The following is a 20,182-nucleotide window of genomic DNA, read 5'->3' as shown; positions in this document are numbered from 1 at the left end:
TGACTGAATTTTTTGTTTGTGTATTTTTCTTTCTTTCTTTTTTTTTTTTTGCTCTATCTCCAGATCTTCCTTCTAGCCAAACTCCGTTGCACCCAAAAAGCAGTTTTGCTTTCTTGAGATGAAAGAACATTCATGAAAATCATCCTCTACTGGAGTCCTCTAGAAATTCCTGTGACTTCTTCTTACCTGAATATGTACACAAGCCCTGACACCTGGTTAGGGTGGGGACAGAGCGGGGTGGCCAGGAGTCCAGACCCAGAGCCTGCTTGCCTGAGTTCAAATCTCAGCTCTACCACTCAGTAAACTCTGTCCCACTTTCCTCATCTGTAAAATGGGCATAACAATAGTCCCTTATCTCACAGATTTTTAGTAAAATTAAATGAGTTAATTTAATTTTCTAAGCGCTTGGAGTATCTGGTACTTTATATTTGTTAATAAAAAATAAATCAATTGTAAATCATTCATGTTAACTTTCAGAGTGTATACTATACCAGGCATTGCTAAACACTGGATAGAAATGAGATAAATGATAGTTCTCATCATCTATTGAAGATGACAGATAAACATACAATTTCAATAGTCAATACACCTGTGTTCATTGCAGCACTATTCACAGTAGCCCGAAGGAGGAAACCACCCAAGCGTCTGTCAGCAGATGAATGGAAAAACAAAATGGGACATGGCCATACAGTGGAATACTATGCTGCCTTAACAGAGAATGAAATTAAGGTACATGCTATAATATGGAGGGACCCTGAAGACACTACACTAAAAAACTAAGCCAGATACAAAAGGACAAATATTGTATGATTCCACTTACATGAGGTACCCCAGAAGACTCAAATTCATAGACAGATGGTAAAACAGAGAGGACCAGCAGGTAGGAAGATAAGAAAGGAATTATTGTTTAAGGAGTACAGAGTTTTCTATTTGGGAAAATGAAAAGACTCTGGAGATAGATGGTGGCGATGTTTGCACAACGTGAATGCACTTAATGCCACAGAACTGGACACTTAATAATGGTTAAAATGGTAAATTTTATGTTATATATCTTTTATGACAATTTTTTTAAAGGCATTAAGGAAGAAGTAAGTATTTAAGGAGAACTCACAGCCATAAAAATAGAATGAAATCATGTCCTTTGCAGCAAGATGGGTGGAGCTGGAGGCCATAATCCTAAGCGAATAAATGCAGGAACAGAAAACCAAATACAACGTGTTCTGACTTATAAATGGGAGCTAAACATTGGGTCCACATTGCCATAAAGATGGGAACAACAGACACGGGACTACTAAGGCGGCGATGCAGGGCAAGGGCTGAAAAACTACCTTTTGGGTCTTATGCTCACTACCTGGGTGCTGGGCACAGTCGTATCCCAAACCTCAGTGTCACACAATATATCCATGTAACAAGCCTGCACACATACCCCCAAATCTAAAACAAAAGTTGAAATGATAATTTTTTTAAAAAAAGACCTGCATATGTATCCCAGAACTTAAAGTATCATAATTTAAAAAATAAAAATAAATAATAAAAGAGGGGAAAAAATGGAGAAAGAAATTCCATTGGCATTGAGATTAAAAACTTAATAAACTGGAAAACTATACATATATAGAAAAAAGGAGACCTGCCTTCCCAGTTCTGCCTGCCACTAGACCCTGAGTTTATGACTCGCCCACCCCCCTAGAGAGCACTTAGTTTCTTTCCTAAAATATAGTTATTCCTATAGTGTTTTAAAAATTCAGTACCCCATGATATGAGATAAAACTGTGCTACTGACAGGGTTCTCTGGAAGCCTAGAGGACGGAGCTCCCCAGAGGGGCTGAGCCATGGGTAGGAATTTGTCAGGTGGATGGAGAAGGCTTTCTAGCCACCAGGGCTGCTTATAAAAAGGTTAGAGGGCAGGACAGCACAAGGAAGGCATGGCCAGCATGAGGAATGAGTTGGGGGAGATGTGGCCTCAGAGATGAGCAAAGGCCAGACGAGGAAGAGCCTCTGAAGCAGGGACAGATGATTTACTTCTTTTGTTGTGTGCTATGGCACCATCACATTTTTCTTGACTGTCAAGCATCCCTCGCCCTCTCCCCTTCCAACCAGGTGGCACAAAGTCCCCTGTGCCTCTGAAACCCATCCCCTGCCCCTGGACACCAGCCTCCAGGGTCCCTTGCTTGGGCTGCTGAAATCAGCTCCTAACTTGTCTCTCCTCTCCTTGATTTCATAACTGTGAATTATCTCTGGATCCATTAGGAAGACTCAGAGTGGTCTGCTTAAAGTGCAGTCTGATCTCGTCGTGTTGCTGTTGTACTTAAAATCCTTCAGTGCTTCCCATTACTCTCAGGTAGGTAGTCTCAAAAACGTCTCCCATCTCAATGTAGGCAGCCCCTGTTTTTGCTTCTCACACTTGGGCCAACTATATCTATGACCATGCATACGCTCCTTCTCATAAAAGAGGCATCACACAAAGTCCTCTCTCCCTAGAACATGCTCCACCCCTCCTACACCCACACCACCACCCATGCCTTCTCCAGGCTAACTTGTGCCCATACTTTGAGTCCCATCTAATTTTTGTGTGTGTCCATGATATGGCAATCTCTATGCCTACCTTGTACATGGTTATGTCCTCAGTGCCTGGAATGTAGTAGGCCCTCACTAAATACTTATTGAAAGAATCAATTGATCAATGAAAATGGCCTGGAAAGGGCAGGACCAAAGAAATAGAAGAATAGGGATTCCAAACACTGAAACATGTTAGCGACTCCCAAAGATTCATGGAAGTGAATGTTACTGTTGCCAAGAGCCCCTGATGTGAGCTCTGTGCAGACAGCTGTGCTTGGTCTAAGGTGCTAGGCACAATACCATAAAGGTGGTTATTAACCTGCGGGTTTGCTCTTCTTTGAACCATGCTCTTTTTTGAAACTTTGGCTTTACAAACCATCTTTAGTTAAACTGAGAACTCTGAACTTGGTCTCTTCCCTTGAGTCCTAGATGTCCCTACCTGGACATCCTGCAGGCACATCAAACTCAACTCTTAATTATTGTTCTCCTCAGAGCCTTTATTCTGTACTCTCTGCCTTGATTAATCCAGGAATCATCTTAGGCATCTTACCCTTGTTATGAACTCCCCTCACCAACTCTCTGTCTCTCTCTCTTTCTGTCCTGGTCTGTGCACGTGACAGATCATCCTCTACTCTGTGGCAGAGTAGGCATTGCTTCCTCTGGAAAGCTGGTGAATTATCTGGGAGGTTGTCAGTCAACCCACTGCTCTTGGAGCATACCCCTTTTAGAGCGTTGAACTCCATAAACCATGGTTGTAGGTTTATAGCACAGTGTTTGTCCTGGATTGTGATTGTCGGTGATCTCTCTGAGGTGGTGAACTGAATATCACCTGCCTTTAGATATCCAATATTTACCCCCATTGCTGGGAGGTCATAGCTACTTAGTGAATATTTTTTGGGTGGGTGTGTGGTTGGGTGGGTGGATGGATGGATGGATGGATGGATAGATAAATAGATGGATAGATGGACAAACAAATCAACCGACAAACAAATCAACCAACAAACTGGTTTCCAGCAGTACTGGTCAATAGAACAGATAGAAACCAACTGACCAGGGAAGCCTATTTTTCACTAAAGCTGGAACCAGATGATGATAAACCAGCTCTTTCAAGTGGAAAATAAAGTTACATAAAGTAAGTCAAAACATTTGTAAAATATCTGGCTAATTGAATCTGTCACATTTTTCTGTCATGCCTGAAATTCATGGAAAGGTCACACAACTTTGGAGCTATTATTGGTAAGTAGTTTAAACTGGATAGAGAACTGGGCTAGAATTTTAGTCTCTAAATTATGACAGATTCTATACATTTGGGTTTTAAAAAATAAACACCACTTGATGAGTAAGTAACTTGTTAAGCTCCAAATGCATACTTTTAAAATTTTTAAATGAATTCAAAAAAGGGCATTTTGTAAATGGTGGACATTGTAAAACAATGGCTATTAGGAAACATACAGGATTGTCCTGTGATCTTGGGTAAATCCCACTGAGTTGCATGAACTATAAAATGTAAAACCTGATGGACTTCACTGCAATGATCCTGTGGTGACAGTTATCAACTGTAGGTCAAAAGATCTTGAAATTTAAGAAGTATTATGCAAAGGTATGCCTTTGCCACGTTCACAGGACAGGGACCACCATTTCTGGAGTGCCTGTGCATAGCTCATGAACTCCTCCCTGTGGACAGAGTCCACGACTGTCCCCTCAGGGGTGATATACTCCAACTTCAGGAGTGAGGAAAAATGGTTTATTTGACAAAAATAGAATCAATTCATCCTCTGAAGAGGCATAGAAAGTCTATAAAATGTAAATGATAACACAGCAGCAATTTTTACAATAATTTAACTTCCCAGAGTTTACACGCGTTTAAACCAAAAAAACCAGACTGCTTTGTTTCATTAACATTTCACTTGACTACAGAAAGAGGTCTATCCTCAAGGGACATTTAACTTTGTTATAACTTTAACACCAACATATATAAGCTGTGAACACCCGGGCAACTGAAAAGGGCTTCAAAATGATCATTTGAACATACAGTGTTTGAAAATAAGACCAATACTTTCCAGAAACACTAAAATGTTTCAAGCAAAAGTATAGCAAAGCTCATGTGAAATAAAAGAAGCTAAGTAACTGTAGTAGTCCACACAGTCTTGGAAATATTAATTCAACAGAAGGAGTTCTAGACTTGGCTGCAACTTGAGTTTTATGTAAACTCCCTACCTGGTATCTCAGAATATTTACAGAAAGCAATATTTCAACTTTCCTTTAAATGCTAGCAAATATATGAGGACAGGTAATCTAGGTACCACATTTACTAGTACTTAATCACCCATATTTACTAATACTTAATTATCCTCTGCATCTGTGGGAAATAAAATACATTGCCTTCATACATTACTAATTATGGACTGGACGTGGTGACTCACGCCTAATCCCAGCACTTTGGAAGGTCAAGGTGGGTGGATCACTCAAAGCCAGCAGTTCAAGAGCAGCCTGGCCAACATGTGCAAAATCCTGTCTCTACTAAAAATACACAACAAAAATTAGCCGGTTGCGGTGATATATGTCACCGCTATACTTTTTAGACAGAGCGAGACTCTGTCTAAAAAAAAAAAAAAATTGCTAATTATGTTTGTTTCAGGATATGCTTCTCTTTCTCACTAACACAAAAAAAGAATTGCCATCAAATACAGATATATGAAATTATATCCATTTCACAATAATAGAATAAAATCTATATTTTAAAGAATAAGGACAACATATTTCTCCCAAATATGATCAACATATTTCTTCAAAGTCTTATGAAAACTATTAACTGACATATTAATTTAACATTATAAAAGTTTCAAACAGGCTGGGCATGGTGGCTCACGCCTGTAATCCCAGCACTTTGGGAGGTTGAGGAGGGCGGATCATGAGGTCAAGAGATCGAGACCATCCTGGCCAATATGGTGAAACCCCATCTCTACTAAAAAATACAAAAATCAGCTGGTCGTGGTGGAGTGTGCCTGTAATCCCAGGTACTTGGGAGGCTGATGCAGAAGAATCCCTTGAACCCAGGAGGTGGAGGTTGCAGTGAGCTGAGATCGTGCCACTGTACTCCAGCCTGGTGACAGAGCAAGACTCCATCTCAAAAAAAAAAAAAAAAAAAAAAAAAAAAAAAAAAAAGTTACAAATAGAAGTTGTAATGATCTGAATAATCAAATCAAGGTCACTTTAAAGATATATTTATAGATTTTGAAGATCAATTCAACTGTCAAGTTTTGACTATTCTTTTCATCATAGAAGAAAATCACTTTTCAATTTCTTTCTAAGGATGAGATCAAAAACAGTTAAGCCCTCAAGAAGTGGTCCAGGGCACGAAGCAGCCTAATTTAATGAGCTCTGTGCTTCCCAACTATCCTCAATACGCTTTGAAAATTTTCAATTTGAAACATTTAGAATTTATCCTTGCATTTCTCAAATGAGATCCTCAATCAGAAAGAATAAAAACTATAAAACAACCACAGCTAGAAAAGAAGAAGAAAAAGCCTACCATGAAATTATTTTGGTTTTCAGATTTTTTTTTTTTTTTTCAGGAATTCCCCTTCACTGTAGAGAAAATAGCCTTAGTTACATGCAATATAGTTTAGGCCTTAAAGCATTCTTTCATCTGGAGCCCAAGTCCCCCAGAGTTAAGGTCCTTCTTGCTGTGTCAGGAGTCCTGCTGGGAGTTTTATGCCTTCATAAGAGGGTGGTCACAATCTGCCAGTGCTGGCTCTCTTAATAAGTGGGAAAGTCAGCCTAGACTGGAGAAAGCCTAGATCAATAGAAAGCCCTTCGTATATTTATCCAGCACTTCCTAACTATAAAGGATGCATTTATTTGAGTTAGCAATATCCTTATTTAAAACACCCTGGATGGTCCTACCTGTCAGTCACTTGCACCTGCCACTCATACCTTGCTCTCCATCTTAGATAAAGCCTCGCTTTGTTTTCAATAATCTCCCCAAAAGAGGAATCCCTTCTGAATGTTTTAACGGGAAAGAAGTTGGAAAAGGAATGTGTAATTTTAGAAAACTCTGGCAGAAGAGTAGGTGTGGTGGCAATGCCAGAGGTGGTGGTGGGAGATCTTTTGAAAGCATGAGAACTGTTTTAGGGGAGAGACAGGAGACAATAGCTTGCAAAGTGTAGGCTGTTGGAAGTTAACAGGAAGTAGGAAGCAGAAAGGAAACAGGAAGCAGAGACCAAAGGTTACTAAAAGGGAAATTATCTCTCCTGCACGATTTTGCCGAAACCTCTCGTTTTTCCATGATGGAGGGAGAAGGGGAGGTGGGATTCAGTTCTTATTCTAAAATAAGAGTTAATAAGAGTTCATTGTGCCCAATCAGCAAAATAAACACAGCCATCCTCACATTTGTGCCAATTCCCAGCATCAGCCAAAGGTGTTTACAATCAAGGCAGGCAATAAATCTCATTCAGTAAATACTTGTCAATTTTTTACACTTCAATAATTCAGAAGGAGCAGGTCATACCAGGCATAGTTCTTTATGCTTGAGAAAAATCATTGTTTTTTGTTTGATTTCCTGAAATACTCCTATTTTATAGGTAGCATATGGCAAGTAAATTTTTGAAATGTAAGTGCATTACATTTATTTTGCCTTAAGACTTTTTCAAAATAAAAATTTACTATTCATCAAAACAAATGGAGAAAGTTAGGGTTGTAACAAAATTAGGCATTGAAATTGCTGCAAAAGTCTTCCAAAAAAAGTATTCATTGGAATGTTCCTTATAAAACTGAAAAATCTAGAAACCCTGAATGTTTCTTATAAATAGAAAAATCTAGAGGCAACCTAAATGTTCAACCACTGATCAATAACTAAATTACGGTACAGCCACTGATATGATTTGGCTCTGTGTCCTCACTCAAATCTCATCTTGAATTGTACTCCCATAATTCCCATGTGTTGTGGGAGGGATCTTGTGGCAGATAATTTGAATCATGGGAGCAGTTTCCCCCATACTGTTCTCGTGATAGCGAATAAGTCTCACAAGATCTGATGGTTTTATCAGGGGTTTCCACTTTTGCATCTTCATTTTCTGTTTCCACTGCCATGTAAGAAGTGCCTTTTGCCTCCCGCCATGATTCTGAGGCCTCCCCAGCCATGTGGAACTGTGAGTCCAATTAAACCTCTTTTTCTTCTCAGTCTCCAGTATGTCTTTATCAGCAGTGTGAAAATGGACTAATAAAGCCACACAATGTAATATACTTCATTCAGCAAAAATAATAATCCTAAAGTAAACATAGCAACAAGGAAGTATTTTGTAATATGGTAAGAATAATATGCAAATAATATTTATGCATGTGAACAAAGAGCACAAAAAATATTATCCCAAAATGAGCACTTCCTCTGGGTGGGTGATAAAGTTGAGCTTTGTAGATGGGGAAGCAGGGGGCAATGAGAACAGGAAGAGGCTGAATTCTATATTGAGTTTGGAAATGCTATTAGTTCCCTGGCCTGGGACAAAGAATCTCCTCCTTCTTCCCACCAGCAAAGGGTTGTCCTGGAGCAGGAAGAAGAGAAAAGTGGAGGCTGGGGACCTACCTTGTAGTAGTCATAGAGCAGGCCGAGGGCAGCAGCACTGTCCTCATCACCATTAATGCTCATCATGGCCTTGGTGGCTGCCGTCAGGGGATTCTCCAAGTATGACTTCCAGGCTTCATCCTCACTGGTGTAGGCTCTTCGGGTATTAAATGGAGGGTCACTGGGCATGGGCACTAAGGCCACTAGTCTTTTATTACTGTAAAAACAAGAGAAATGTGAGGTTCATTTTCAGAAAGAGCAAATTTCTTACCCCTAATAATATACACATTACATGACTACAAACATTAATTTTTAGTTCCCCAGAATGGGGGAGAAGGAAGGGAAGAAGTTTAAAGTTAAAGTGACAACTACTGATTTATTTTTTTACTGTCTATGAGAAGTAATAAGTCTTTAAAAAGTAGTGCCAGTAGTATAAGTTGGTATTATGGTTTGAATGTTCATCACCTCCAAAACCTAAGTTAAAATTTAGTCAACGTTGTGATGGTATTGGAAGGTAGGGCTTCCACGTGGTGTTGAGCCCACTCATCTTTAAGAGGTGTTTAGGTCATGAATGGATTAATGCCATTATCAAAGGAGTGGGTTCATTGTGACTGAAATAGATTCACCCTCTCTTGCTCTCTTTCCGTCTTGCTCTCTCTTTATCCTTCCATCTTTCCCCATAAGATGATGCAGCAAGAAGTCCTTGGTCAGATGCTGCCCCTTTATCCTGGACTTCCCGGCCTCCAGAATTGTGAGCCAATAAATTTCTACCCAGGGTCAGGTATTCTGTTATAGCAGCACAAAATTGACTAAAACAATTGGTCCTCTTCAAACTCAGAGCTCTGTATCCAGTCATTCTAGGGGCCAAGTAATTTTATTTATTTATTCTTTTTTTTTTTTTCTGAGATGGAGTTTCACTCTTGTTGTCCAGGCTGGAGTGCAATGGCACAATCTCGGCTCACTGAAACCTCGGCTTCCCAGGTTCAAGGATTCTCTGCCTCAGCCTCCCAAGTAAGTGGGATTACAGGCGCCCGCCACCATGCTTGGCTAATTTTTGTATTTTTAGTAGAGACGGCTGGTCTCAAACTCCTGACCTCAGGTGATCCATCTGCCTGGGCCTCCCAGAATGCAAGGATTACAGGCATGTGCCACCACGCCTGGCCTAATTATTCTTTATTAACGAATGCAATAATGGAACCCTAAGAGAGAGCAGGTTTCATTTAATTCTCTGAGTGCTCATCATAAATATGTGCAAGACATTAAATGTGATCAATATGCTAATGATTATTGAAAACTGTTTTATCTAGTTTAATCTATACTTGAAATTACTAGCAAATTATAGACCAACCCATGTCTCAATGTAAAAGGCAATGTAAGCTAGTTTGCAAACACAATGTATTACAGGTAATGCTGTGTAAAATGATATGGAACAGCAGTAATGAGACGGACTCTATTGTAGATCCTGTGCTGCTACAGAATTCTACAATATTTAGGTGATATAAAAGCTACAAGCTACAAAGACCATCATGGAAAGGGAGGGAGTCTATATGGGGAATTTGCAGTAGAAACAGAAATGGGTGGGAGTCAATCAATCCTAACCAAGCCAGCCTTGCATAAAGCAGCAATTGACAAACAAGGCAACGTCTTCAGGTGAGTATGATGACTCAAGTGCCCATAGACCATGACAGTCCTCAGCATCTCCCCATGCTGGGTGCTCAGCTATCAAATAACAGAGCCTGCAGGTTTGGTCACTTCTCTCCTAGCCCTCATATGCTTGTTCATTGAAATGGAACCAACATGGAACAATGAGGCATTGTATTTCAGTAACACCTATGTCAGCACATCGTAACATGGCAGGGACATGTGACAAGGCTGGCAAAGACAACACCAACATCAATCAATAGAAATTCAACTGCCAAGGACTTCTGATGATCATGCAGTCATAAAAGAGGTCCCTTTTTGCCAAGAACCAACATATGTTGGTGCAGATGTGGTGGAAAGGGAACAGTTATGTACTGTTGATAGGAATGTATATTATTAGTACAGTCTCTATGGGAAACAGTATGGAGATTTTTCAAAGAACAAAAAGTGATCTACCATTCTTTCCAGCAATCCCACTGCTAGGTATTTACTCGAAGGAAAATACATCATTATATTAAAAAGACACCTCCACTCGTATGTTTATTACAGCACAATTCACAATTGCAAAGATACGGAAAAAGCCTATGTACCCATCAATCGATGAGTGGTTAAAGAAAACATGGTGTACACACACACACACACCATGAAATAGTACTCAGCCATTAAAAAAGAATGAAATAAGGTCTTTTGTGGCAACAGTGATGGAACTGGAGGCCACTATCCTAAGTGAAGTAACTCAGGAACAACAACAAAAAAAAACAAATACCACATGTTCTCACTTATAAGTGGGAGCTAAGCAGCTATGGGTATGCAAAGGCAAACAGAGTGATATAACAAACGTTGGTACAATGTACACTATTCGGGTGACAGGTGCATTAAAAGCCCAGACTTCATCACTATACAATGCATCCATGTAACCAAAAACCACCTGTACCCCTAAAGCTATTGAAATGAAAAATATAGAAATAAAATAAAATAGAAAATTAAAAAAGAAAGACTAAAAAAAGCGGTCTATTTTTGCTGACACTCCTATGGGATCTCCTAATGGTAGATGGTTCCTCAGCTCACTTTGTGATGGAGAACTGGCGTGAACTCACAACAAAGAGTGTGTCAAGGGCCCTTTGTGTGCTGTCATGATGCATGCTTTGGTGTAAGGTCAGAAAAAAAGACACTGACATTGGTAAGATATGTTTGGGGTGGGGCAGATGGGAAATGCATGTTTAGCAGAGTGGAATTCCGGTCCTTAGGCCTGTGAATCAGGCTCTTTGAGCCAGTGGTTTGGTGAAAGTGATTGGAAGGAAAGAGAGAACATTGACTCAATTGCAAATGCAAATGAGTTAGATTACAAGGGTATAATCAGGCTTCTTGGAATACATGAGAAAACACCCTGGTTGGAGGGCTTACTACCATACTGTTAGGCACTGTGGTGACATGGAGTAGCATAGGCCTTAGAAGTAAGTATTTATTCACCATTTACAGTGGTGAGAAGCTGGGTAATGTCTAACGTTCACTTTCTTAAATAGTTCAGTGCCTACTTACCTTACAATGTGCTTATGAAGATCAAATAAAATAATTGATAAAATAGGATTCTGCAAACTGCATAGTACTTTGCAAATAACAGGCATGACTATCACTGCACAGTTTTATGTTCCCATAAAATTTGTGGATATATCGATTTTTGGTAAAGTTGAGTATAATTTAAAAGTCTTAAAGATAATCATTAATTGAAGGGAAATTGAAGCTGTTCATTTAACAATATTCTTTAAATATTTATTGAGAGCCCAATAGTTGCCAGACATTGTGCTGGTTGTTAAGGATGGAGTGGCACGTGACATACTCTTCCTTACCCCACACACCTGCCAGGGAGAGAGAATATCACTATTACAGAGCCATGCGTGTGAGAAAGGACATGGGGGGTGCTGTGAAGGCACACGACAGAGGGGACTAACCTAATGAGAGGACAAAGAAGGGGGCCAACATTTCTAAACAAAGCTGAAGCATAGGTAGGAATGTGCTGGTCAATGCTGAGATGGCGAGATGTGGGAAATGCTTTTTAAAGTGAAGGACACTTTGGTAGTGCAGAATAATGGGATTTTCTTACAAAAGGAGCACACTTGTATTTATTTTGGAGAGTCTGTTAGAAAAATTTACATATTTAATGTAATGATGAAATAGCATTTCCATGTAGAAAACTTCTAAATATGCAGGGTTGGATTTGGAGACAGGAAATGTTGGTGGACTCCTGAGGTTCTATAATGAGGCCTCCAGGAAGAACTAAGAAGGTAGCAGAGGTGGTGGGCCCTGGCTGTGGCAGTGTCACCCGCCCCCCACAATTGATTAGTTGGCGCCACCCTGGGCGCCTGGTCTGCAGCCTCCACTTGGAGAGTAAAACAGAGGATTTGGAACCTCAGTCTTTGCCCATGAAGGCACAGGCATCATGCACACTTCCAAAAATGCCCAGTCCTGCAGAAAGGACTTCACATTATTTGGAGTGATCACACCATTGAAAAGGATGAGGATTTTATGCTGTCATGCCTCAGAGACGCACACATTGCTGTGGAGGAGTGCGGGTGGGGTGAGGTGTTAATTATAACACTGGCTAAATTCCAAAAGTTTAGCAGGAAGCACCAAACTGAAGGATCAGAGCCAAGTCTCGATTTACACTAAGATGTGTCCTGATTCACTGGAGAGATTTTTCCCTAAATCTTCCTTCTTGAAATCCCTACTCCCTCCTGCTGAGTCTCTTAGCTTGCTGATTTCATCTTTCCTAGCACAAAGCTTTGCTCATAAATTTAAGAGCGCCATCAGCCTTTCCCCTAAAATGAAATTGTTGATGAATCCTTACGTGATCAGTGGAGAAAGTATTTTGGGAAATCGGAATATTATTAGCTGTTTCTTTTCACATTCTTGACAGCCACAGTGGCCTTTTATGCTCTTCCCTTTAACTACGCAATGAATTTGGTTTTTTCTTCGCAAATTATAATCTCTCTGGTTCACAGCACTGTTGAACGAAGTTTAATTTAATAAAAACAGAATCATCTCTCTGGTACATTGAGCAAAAATGTAGACTTGTAAAGAAAGGAAAGTTTCACAGAGCAACTTTCACCACAGCTAGGAACACTCTGAAGCTGTTTTATCATTGCTCTTTTGGAAGGGCAATTCTAATTCTGCTCTGGTCCACTTCTTAAATATCCTTTGTGAAGCTTTAGATGGGCTATGTCCTGGGTAGCCTCAAACACAGAATGGTAAACAGCAACTGTAAACTGGATCCCAAGGTCCTGCTTTGGAGGAAAATTTTGGGGAGCGCCAGAGCAATCACAGCAAGGCTAGGGCCATGTCACACAGACAACTTTTTTTTTTTTTTTCTTGTTCGTTTTCTTTAATCCATGACTTCACTGTGTGGATGCCAGGAGATGGCTGAGAGATGAGTCATCAGCTGAAGCAGTGAAAGGGACAACGCAGCTGTGCCACTGAGACCAAGACCAGCCAGTCCGCAAGGCTCCAGATCATTCTGCTGGGACAGCCCCCTCCATGCTCCCCTGAGTATAATAGGAGTCAAATGCAGGAATGCTTTGCTGGGGAGAAGCAGAGGAAGCTTAACAGATAACATTTTCCCCTTCTAAAGATATGTGCAGTTATAGTCAACAGATCCAGACACAAATCCACTTATAAAGACACTTGGGATCCAAAACAAAAACTAGGACAGTGCCCATCATGCAATGCATGTTCATGGGAAACCCCGTGCTAAACCATTAGTGAATGATCTGCTTCCGGGTCAGGGCTTCTTATGTAGCAGGGCAGCTCCCTCACTGTGATCTGTTGAAAATCAGCCCTAGACACAAGGGTTTGTAGACAACAAAAACAAAGGAAAGAAAATAAATTTTTTTAAAAAAGAAAATAACAAAGGAAAAAACTAGGATGGTGAAGTATGCACACAAATTATTACTTTTAATCAACTTCTCATATCCATTTCTACAAGGACATTGGTTTGTGTTTTATGGAATTTTTGTCTTGATATAGGGGGAGGATGCTTTTGGAGTTGGGTAACTTCAGTTTAAATCTCAGCTCTATCAATGAGTGAATTTAGATGAGTTGCTCATCTCCTTGATGTGCAGGTATCTCTTTAAGCTTCCATTTCTTCCTCTGTATCATGATATTTTATAATATTATTCTAAAGGAATCACTCAGATATTTACATTTGAAGTGCTTGGTGCATTACAGATCTTCCATAGATAATAGCTAGATATTAGTAGTACCCTCCATAGAACTAATTCTACTAATAACCAGCTCAAAGTCCAATGGACAGTTTTCAGGTCTTAACTCCTTGAATTTTCTTGGCCATTTTTTACTTTTCTAAAATCCTGCTTTACTTGTGAGACACTATGCTAAGGTGGTTCTTCTCGTTAGCCAACCATTCTTTCCTAATTTCTGTTCTGCCTGAACTCTCCTCTTCTTTCTCTAACTCTGACCATTCCTTGGTCTTTTTCTTATTTCTCTACATCATTGTTCTTACAGCTTTCATTGCTCTATGTTAATGACTAACAGATATATAGTACCTGAGAACCATTTCTATATTTCTACACAGAATCCTTTTGTCATGGAATCAACCTAAATGCCCATCAATAGAAGAATGGATAAAGAAAATGTGGTACATATATATCATGGAATACTATGCAGCCATAAAAAAGAATGGGATCATGTCCATTGCAAGAACATGGATGGAGCCAGAGGTTGTTATCCTTAAACTAACACGGGAATAGAAAACCAAATACTGCATGTTCTCACTTATAAGTGGGAGCCAAATGATGAGAACAAATGGACACAAAGAGACAAACAACAGACACTGGTGCCTACCAGAGGACGGGGGGTGAGGGGAGGGGAGGAAGAGGAGCACAAAAAATAACTATTGGGTACTAGGCTTAGTACCTGGGTGATGAAATAAGCTGTGCATCAAACTCTTGTGACATGAGTTTACCTATATAACAGACCTGCACATGTACCCCTGAATGTAAAATAAAAGCTAAAAAAAAAAAAAAGAATCTTGCTGTCAATTTAAACTCAATGTCTTCAACACTAAGCTAATCATCAGTTCTCAACCAGTCACTCCTAATCATTATCTGTCCCCAGTCACTCAAGGCCGAACCTTATGTACTGTTTTAATATCCAGACTCTGAAGCCAGACTGCCTGGGTGCAAATCTTGGCTGCACCACTTATTAGCTATGTTACCCTAGGTTACTTAGTTAACCTTTCTGTGTATCAGTTTCTTCACCTATAAAATGGAGAAGTATCCCAATGTAGACAGAATAATGATATTCACTTCCTACTATTTTTGTCAGAATTAAATATACTGACACACTATAAAAGCTGCACGTATGCTAGCTATTATTCTTTCTCTTTATCCCTTACGTGAAGTCAACCACCGTATTTATTATTACAGCTTCAGTCTTATCTCTTCATGCCTTCAACTTTCCCCTCTTTGATCCATATTGAAGGCTAGTGAAATAATCTTCATAGAATGTAATTTTTTCAGAGTATACTATGACTCTTTACTGCCTATAACATCAAGTCCAAAATCCTCTGTCTGACATTTAAGGTCTTCCATTATCTGGTTCCAACCTACTTTTCAAAATTTACTTCCTTGTACTTATTTAATTTAAGGAATTAAGCCATTTTCTCTGCAGCTTCCTAAAGATGCCCATTCTTACATCTATACCTTTGCTCAGACTGTTCCCCCGCCTGAAATTCCCTTCCTGCTTCTCTGTCTAAATTGTGCTCTTATCAAAGTCCATCTGCAACATCCCATCCTCCAAAAATTTTCCAGGATTTTCCCTATTTTAGTCTTTCAGGGCCTCCCTTTGCTAAAAACTTTCACAGCCTATGTGTTATTTATTACATAATCTACCATTTAATTTGTATCATGCAAAGATGACTGACTATGCAAAGAAAACTGTCACTGAAGGCCAGGTGCAGTGGCTCATGCCTGTAATCCCAGCACTTTGGGAGGCCAAGGCGGGTGGATCACCTGAGGTTGGGAGTTCGAGACCAGCCTGGCCAACATGGCGAAACCCTGTCTCTACTGAAAATACAAAAAATTAGCCAGATGTGGTGGTGCGCACCCGTAATCCCAGCTACTGGGGAAGCTGAGGCAGGAAAATCGCTTGAACCTGGGAGGCAGAGGCTGCAGTGAGCCAAGATCAAGCCACTGCACTCCAGCCTGGGCAACAGAGTGAGACTTTGTCTCAAAAAAAAAAAAAATGAAAGAAAGAAAAAGAAAAAGGAAACTGTCACTGAGCTATCAGATCCACCAATGACACCAAAATAGTGGCATTCCATCAAATAAAAAACCCGGCAGTTCCCATGCACAGCCACTGGCCTTTATCCTGCCCTGGATTCACAACAGCCTGGCTTCACCCTGGGATTTGAAAAACCTTCTTCTCTAGCTTAGCCTTTGGCTTTCTTCTAGAAGCACCAAACTCTACTTCATTCCCAAGTGCATTCACACACACACACACACACATCTCCCTGAGTAAATTAACACACCTACACACCCAGACTGGCCTTAGGCACTTACATCTAAAGTGTGTCAGATTGTTTGTAGGAAATGTTAACACACACAAAGGTTAACTAAGTTGTCCAGGGTAACACAGCTACAAAATACATCCAGAATCTGACCACAGGAGATGGTCGTTGAGTCAAATCCCTATCATATAGAACTTACTAGCCCTATCACATAGCACAAGTGATTCAACCTGTCTGGATCTTAGCTTTCTCATTTGTGAAAGAGCTGATAAATTAAATGAGAGAAATGCATGTGGTGCACCTAGCAGAGCACTAGACACACAGTAGCGCCCTCTAATTGGGCCGTGATGAGGATTAGAGAAGAGCAAGATAAATAATGTAGGGAAGCCAAACATCTGCTCTTCAATCACCACCACACAACACTTTAAATCCTTGTCCACCCTCAGCCTTTCCTGTCTCTGTTGGTGAAAACTCTACCCTTCTAGCTGCAATACTTGAAGTCATACTTGACTCCTCATTTTCTTACATCCACTTCATTAGAAAATCCCATTGGTTCTACTTTCAAAATATATCCAGAATCTGACCACTTCTCACTGCCTCCACTGCTAGCACCCTGGTCCAAGCCACCATCATCTTGCACTTGGATTATTGCATTGTATCTGTGGTGGCCAGCCTCCCATATGGCCCTCATTGATCCTTGACTCCTAGAATTCACACCCTCGTGAGTCCTCTCCCACAATGGACCAGGGTTGGTCTATATGACCAACAGCACATAGCAGAAGTGATAGTATATTACTACAGAGTTAGATAATAAAACTCTGCAGCTTCCATCTTTGTAAGTCTCTCCCCTACTCCCACCCCATCCCCTTGCACTAGCAAACTACCATATTGTGGCATATTTTGGCAAGGAACTGAAGCCTTGACAAATAGCCAGTGAGGAACTAAGGGCTGCCCACAACCAAGTGAGTGAGCCTAGTAGACTCTCCAGTCTGAGTCAAGTCTTGAATCAATTATGAACCCAGATGACAACTTGACTGCCACTTTATGAAACCCTGAGCCGGAACCTCACAGCTAAGCTGCTCCCAGGTTCCTCAGAAAGTGCACGAGATCATGAATGTATGCTAGTTTAGCTGCTAAGTTTTGAGATAGTATGTTACACAGGAATAGAAAATGAATACAGTTTCCTAATAGGTTTCCCTGCTTTTATGATTACCCCCTCCCTCCTTTCCAGTCTATTCTCAACAAAACAGCATCTAGAGAAATCCCATTGAAATGAAATCACATCATGCCCTCTCATGCTCCATTCTGTAATGACTCCCCATTTCCTTTAGAATAGAAGTGATGGTTGTTACAATGACCTACCAGATCCCCCAGGATCATGGGTCCCTTACTTCTACAGTCTATTCTCCTGATACTCTCCTTCTCACTCATTCTCATCTTGCTACACTGGTCCCACTTTAAGGCCTTGACTTCAGTTCTTTCATCTTCCCAGAATGTTCTTCCCCCAAATACCTAAGGCTAGCTCTCTCATCTCCTTTAAGCTTTTGTCCAAATCTCACCTTAATGAGACTTAACCTGACTACCCTATTTAATGCAGCAACCTGCCTCCATCCATGCTGGAATTTCCAATTCCTTTAAAACTTTCTGTCTCCCTTACCCAGCTCTCGACTCTTTCTTTTTTCCATAACAGCCATCACCTCCTTAAACACAATGTAACTTACTTTTTTATTATGGTCAATGTTCCTTGTCTGTCTACCTCCACTAGAACCTAAGCTCCACAGGGCTGGGGTTGTTTTGTTCATGAATATATCACAAGCACCTTGAAAAGTGCCTGCGACATACTTGGTAGTCAATTAACATCTGTTGAATGAATGAATAAAAGCTCCATTGCCATTGAGGAATTGAAGTAAAAGTTGTGGCTTAAAATATTAATAAGAGAATGGGAGGAGCTGCATTCTTCATGTTTTCATAAAATCAATTCACAGCATATTTGTAAAGTTGGTTTTGAGCTATAAAGTGCTATGCAAATGTAAGTTGCCTTGATTTTAGGAAGCATAACTATAAATTTAATTTAATAAGCATTGATCCACTTTAAACTATCTTTCTCCTCCCTCTTAACTCTCCCCTTCAAATTAAAAAAAAAAGTGGAGATTCATTCTTCTATTCTCCTTAAATGTGAGCTAGGAAACCAAGGATATTTACATTCAGACCTGAGGCAACTGGAGGAGAAGGCTAAACTTCAATCAGCAAAGGCCTGATATTAAGAATTCCTTTCTTCTACCTGTTGCCCATCATTCCCAACACTGACTTGACTTAGGGGCAAAAGAAAATTTCTACCCACTATCCTTTCCTTAAGAAGAAGTAGTGAAACATTTATATAATTTCCAGGATTTCATGCTATGCACTCCGTCTCAACTGTCTTCTCCCCCACCTCTTTCTCTTTCTCTCTCTCTCTCTCTCACACACGCACACACACACACACACACACACACACAGAGAGAGAAGCATAGCCTTTATCTTGAGAGCACATGAATTCTACTCTCTCTCTCTTTTTTTTGAGATGGAGTCTCGCTCTGTCCCCCAGGCTGGAGTGCAGTGGCATGATCTCGGCTCACTGCAACCTCCACCTCCCAGGTTCAAGCAATTCTCCTGCCTCAGCCCCTGAGTAGCTGGGATTGCAGGTGCATGCCACCATGCCCAGCTAATTTTTGTATTTTTAGTAGAGACAGGGTTTCACCATGTTGGTTAGGCTAGTCTTGAACTCCTGACCTCGTGATCCACCCACCTTGGCCTCCCAAAATGCTGGGATTACAGGCATGAGCCACCGCGCCCAGCTGAACTCTACTCTCTAAATAGTTTATATTCTGAGTCTTGAGCACTTGAGATTGGTCTCATTTTCTTGTAGCTGATTCACTACGGCTGATTACTGACTTAGGTAATCACTTCATCTCCCTAGCAAAAAAATGACCATATTCAGACCAAAAATGAAAGAGCAAAGGTTCAAAATGTGATAATTACTTTTTTCTTTTGGAATATTGGCCTTTTTCCCATTAACAGAATAAGACTTTCAAATGGAAAATAATGAACCAATTTTCCTACCCAGGGTTAATGTCACAATTTAAATGCCAAAAATGATTGTTTGACTGCTAGTTGCTTTCAGCAATATCCCTCCTTTTAGTGCTTGCTAGAGGCAAATCACAAGAGATAACAGATACTTTCCATGTTAGAAATGAAATGAATCCATAAGCCCAGGACAATATTGATAGCTTCACTTTAAAGATGGCTATGCTAGGGAAAGAGATGATTCAATTAATTCAGTGAAAATATTATAATGCCCTCCACCACATAAAGTGCATAGTTTTTAAAAACAATAAACTGTAAAACAAAATTTATGTCCATTGAAATTAAGATGGTTTCATTTTAGATACTGATTGCAAAATATACTGATCTACTGCTTGAAGCATGGTCTCTCTCTCTCTCTCCCCCAACTCCTCGGGAGCCCCAGCTTTGTAGTGCCCTAAGCACGCTCTTAGTTCACCTATTAAGTAAAAGGATTAGAAATAAAACTAAAGAGCTACAGGAAAGGTAACCCACTGAGCTCTAGAAAATGAGAAGGATATCACAATACAAAGTGCAAGGAAGAGAACAAGAAAAGAATTTAAAAAATGGAGAGAATTTGTAGAGGTGTCAACTTATGAAATGACTAAAATTGGTTAGTGTGTGTGTGGTGTGTGTGTGTGTGCGTGTAAATCAAAATCTAAAACGTTAACAATGATTATAGGTGAATTTTTGTTTGCTCCTTTCTACTTTTTGACTTTTCAAGTAATCTTCAATAATAACATCATACTACTTATTGAGCATCTACTATATGCCAGCTAATGTTCTAAGCCCCTCACATGGGTTAA

General features: G+C 40.1%; 1 protein-coding gene across 2 annotated transcripts in view; it reads right to left on the bottom strand.

Annotated features, from left to right (window-relative positions):
• GRHL2 (grainyhead like transcription factor 2) overlaps window positions 1-20,182 on the bottom strand; it is a 177,481-nt gene that overhangs the window by 119,732 nt on the left and 37,567 nt on the right. For both annotated transcript variants that reach the window (XM_003256071.3, XM_030794974.1), the window contains exon 2: window positions 8,138-8,333. In XM_003256071.3, the coding sequence (XP_003256119.2) occupies window positions 8,138-8,333 (196 nt within the window). The remainder of the gene's footprint in view (window positions 1-8,137; window positions 8,334-20,182) is intronic.

This window comes from Nomascus leucogenys, chromosome 16 (genome assembly GCF_006542625.1).
Source record: "Nomascus leucogenys isolate Asia chromosome 16, Asia_NLE_v1, whole genome shotgun sequence".
Classification (NCBI taxonomy): Eukaryota; Metazoa; Chordata; class Mammalia; order Primates; family Hylobatidae; genus Nomascus; species Nomascus leucogenys.
The sequence above is the reverse complement of the archived record's forward strand: the minus strand, read 5'-3'. Positions and strand labels throughout refer to the sequence as shown.